The sequence below is a fragment of the Penaeus monodon genome, chromosome 31 (assembly GCF_015228065.2).
Source record: "Penaeus monodon isolate SGIC_2016 chromosome 31, NSTDA_Pmon_1, whole genome shotgun sequence".
In the NCBI taxonomy this organism is placed as follows: Eukaryota; Metazoa; Arthropoda; class Malacostraca; order Decapoda; family Penaeidae; genus Penaeus; species Penaeus monodon.
The window spans coordinates 30,668,997-30,672,835 of record NC_051416.1 but is presented as its reverse complement, the minus strand read 5'-3'; the positions used below and the strand labels follow the sequence as shown (position 1 = coordinate 30,672,835).

The window sequence follows — 3,839 nt, the reverse complement described above, 5'->3', positions numbered from 1 at the left end:
TGTTATGCATATGACAATCTTCATATATTACTATATTACTGACATAATTATTCATAGATAGCATAATATGCTAAAAAATATTGCAGAAATTTTAGGTAAGGTTAGCTTAAAAGTAAACAAAATAGTTCATAGTATGTACACATTCAGTGTAAACTCCACCACTCATGGTGGAATAAGTCAGTGAGTTGAATTCCTTTGTCATGGACCATAGAAATATCAGTTGAACTTTAAGCCCTCCATCTCTGTCAGCTGAATTTTATCCTTAGAAAATCTCAAATCATTATACTCCTTTCTTAACATGATTTTTTTTTTAAATGTTGGAATTATTGCCACCCATCACCAACTCTACTTTGTGAATTATCAAGTGCTGAATGCATGTAGTTACAGCACATATTCCATGTAGTTCACTGCAAAAATGATTATCAATATTCTTGAAACTTAATGTTCTAGGAAGTTGCAAATACCCTACATAATGGCATGTTGCTCTGGGCTTTCTCCTTGATCTCTGGAATGTAAAAGAAATATGTGAAGTGTACTGCTCCTAGACTAGTCTGAGTGCATCCCTAAAAAAAATTATTGTGCAGTGCCCCTAGACTTCCTACAAGAAATGATAGTGGTGTTGTCTTGCTATGAGAAGAGTGTGGTTCTAATGGACCTCTATCTCTTTCTCTCCTCACAGACAGGACAATTACTGGCTCTCACAGTGATATGTAGAGCCCTGGCTCACTGGACTAAGTTGTTGCTGTTCCTTCTAGGTTACAAATTATCCTGGCAGGTTCTCAGGTAGCCGCCACCACGCCATGCTGCAACTTTCAATGCTCATCTTACCATGATAGTCGGGCGTCAAATACTGCATTTGTTTGCTGAAAATTACCAAAGAGATATTAGAAGCAATGTAAATGCAGACTTAAAATATTTGGTAGACATGCACACATTATGCTAAAATTACTCTGGCACGCATAATGCATTAAGGAAGAGAGACTTTTTATAACTATGAACCTATTCTATCCCTATGTAATTATATGTATACAGTTCAGTTACATTGTATTTGATATTTTCACCAAGTTTAAGAGAGAGATATATTTGGAGAGATTATATTGTTGAGCATTTATCCAGTTTCCATCTCTACTTTGGCTAAAAGATCCATCCATAAAATGAAAACCACTACCTGCTCAGTTCAAATTAGTTTTCAAAACAATTCTATCAATACCCATTGTAAGCAAACAAAAGCTCTATGAAGCATTAAATATTTCTCTTTTTTAATAGGCAGTAATATTTAGTTATGAAGTTAATGTACTTCAAGTACCGTTTTATGAACCATTTTACTAAAACACTATTTTAATATGGGACTTATTTATCTACATTCAAATTACTATCCCTGGATAAAAGCAGTAACTATAAACCCTTTGCTCAGCTGGACAAACAACTGCTTCAGTGATAGAGTTTAATGTCTAAGTCATGCATAAATATAAATAGTGGTGCTGGCTTTTGAATGGGAAATTATACCAATACTACCTTATAAGTGTGGCATCAGTTTTAAGGAATCTAAAACTAAGATTACCATCACTGTGACTGATATCATATATGACATGCATAGCACAGCCTTTGAAAGGGGGACATCTGCTTATATCACCAGAAAAAGGAAAGAACAAGATTTAAAAAAACTGATAAAAATTTGTCATGCTATCACACGTGAAGTCATCTTCACAGGATAATGACAAATCATGGTCCTCCTAGCAGCAGGTCCTGCTTAACTGCAGACAGAATGGAGGAGGTTGAGTTCACCTGGTTAGGCTGCAGTAAGCATTGGGACTCAGCCACTACACTCCCAGTGTTCCAAGAAAAGCAGCAATACTTACTCCTTTATTACTAGATTTGCTCTTCTCTCAGGATCCCCGTTCATTATCCTAAGAGGACGCATAGGGATTCCCTCCTCTTCTTCCCCCATGGACTGTGAGCTACATAGGAAGAGGACAAGTGGAAGAGCAAGGTCAAGTAAAGGGTCATGCACTTCTTGGCTGAGTAAAACACCACCTCTTGGTTGTGTTTAAAAAAAGATTTTTTTTTTTTTCTGAAATTTTTAATAATGGATATATATTGTGTAACCAATACCTGATGATATGAACTGTAGTGGTATACAGATTTCATTACTATTTAACAATTAATATAACCAAAGATGTGGTGTTTTATAGATGACCAGAATATGGACAATAAGTTGAAAATACATTCAATTTTATCTTTCTAATATGTTATATGTACATACTGTTAAATAATATTAACATATGAGTAGTGTTAACATCTAAGGTTAATAATAAGAAAGTATGAGGTGTGCAGTGTTAACAGCATAAATACAAATGATTAACCTATAGCACAAGGAAATTTTATATGAGAAAATTGTGTTAATTCCAACAGCACAGAAATATACTTGTGGTTCTGTGGTGCACTATTTACATTAAATGTTAAGTTTTTCCATTTAAACTCCTTAATTTGAAATACTTACAACAAAAACAAACACAATAATCTATTTTTCTGAAGTAAAAAAAAAAGTTAGTGAAAACTGCCTAATACTATCAAAATATGAAAGCACATGCTGTTTTCCTTCTAATATTATTATTCTAAATGAAATTTATTTTCTTCTAATAAAAAATACATCTGAAATATGTGAATATAATAATAAATTCATTATAGTCTTGTGTACTATCACAATGGCATTGCTCTTAATTATTATAAAACACAGTTTCAGTATGAATTTTCTTAAGGAGTTTAACATGTTATCATGTATGAATGTCTAGAAAATAAATGCCCTCCATTTTTGAGAAATATTGGTGATGGTATCTTGTTATTGTTAAAATGAGTTAATTATAGGAAGTAGTAGTACAGCATTAAAATAAGACATCTCATAGGAACCACAGTAAGTAAGGAATTGCATTTTGCAGCGTTTAAGCATCAAGAACACTAAAGGGTGCAAATCAGTCTCAACAAAAACTCTCAATCTAATTTCAGTGTGCTAAAGTTCTGCTTAAATTCTGCTGCTTATTGGCCTAAAACACTGATATTAGCAGCAAGAATGTTTAAGCTTAAATTTAGCATAAGAGAAAGAAATAGTCTGCAAAAATTTATTAATCTTTGTGTAAAATGATACACAAAGTAAACACAAATTTATCATATGCCTTGATGGTGTTGTTTATATGAAGGGCATTTTATTAATGCACAGCCCTTTACTTGATATGCTTACACTCTGTAAAACCAGGAAATGTATAATCTATATCCTTCACGTGTTGTGTTGGCCAGGTTAACACAACTTACTTATATACTGCTATGGCTAACTCCTGTCCAATCATATATACCAGACCTAGATTTTACTCCAGTTCTGAAGAGGAAGACAACCATGTCCTTTACACCATCAACTTTTAATCAGTGGCAAAACAAACACAAATTCAAGTCATCATGTGCTGACATTAACACTGTGAGTGTGAGTGATGCAGATATCAATAGTGCAAAATGTGCAACTTTCTATACATCAAATGTCTGGTATACGGATTCTTAAAAAAGAAAAGAAAAAAGATACGTGTCTTTCAACTAGAATCTGCAAAATTATATCAGTGATTTTTTTCATGTTCCTTGATATACCATAATATATCATTACAAAATAATTTAGAAGCTGCAGTGATTTTTTAAATCAAATACACATTAAGCCATAAATACTGGAGATATATTGCATGTAATGAAATAATGCTGCAATGTGGATATATGACTAGTCATTCTTTCAACTCTTCTACCAATAAACACATGTTAAACAATGATGCACTCATGAAAAAAGTGCGCATCAGTGTGCATTA

General features: G+C 33.0%; 1 protein-coding gene across 1 annotated transcript in view; it reads right to left on the bottom strand.

Moving 5' to 3' along the window:
- The window catches only part of LOC119592950 (muscle calcium channel subunit alpha-1-like), a gene marked incomplete at its 5' end in the record, with an annotated part of 130,968 nt that overhangs the window by 11,842 nt on the left and 115,287 nt on the right, over positions 1-3,839 (bottom strand). Inside the window, 3 exon segments of the mRNA XM_037941842.1 lie at positions 470-505; positions 829-863; positions 1,860-1,958. Coding sequence (XP_037797770.1) covers positions 470-505; positions 829-863; positions 1,860-1,958 — 170 coding nt within the window.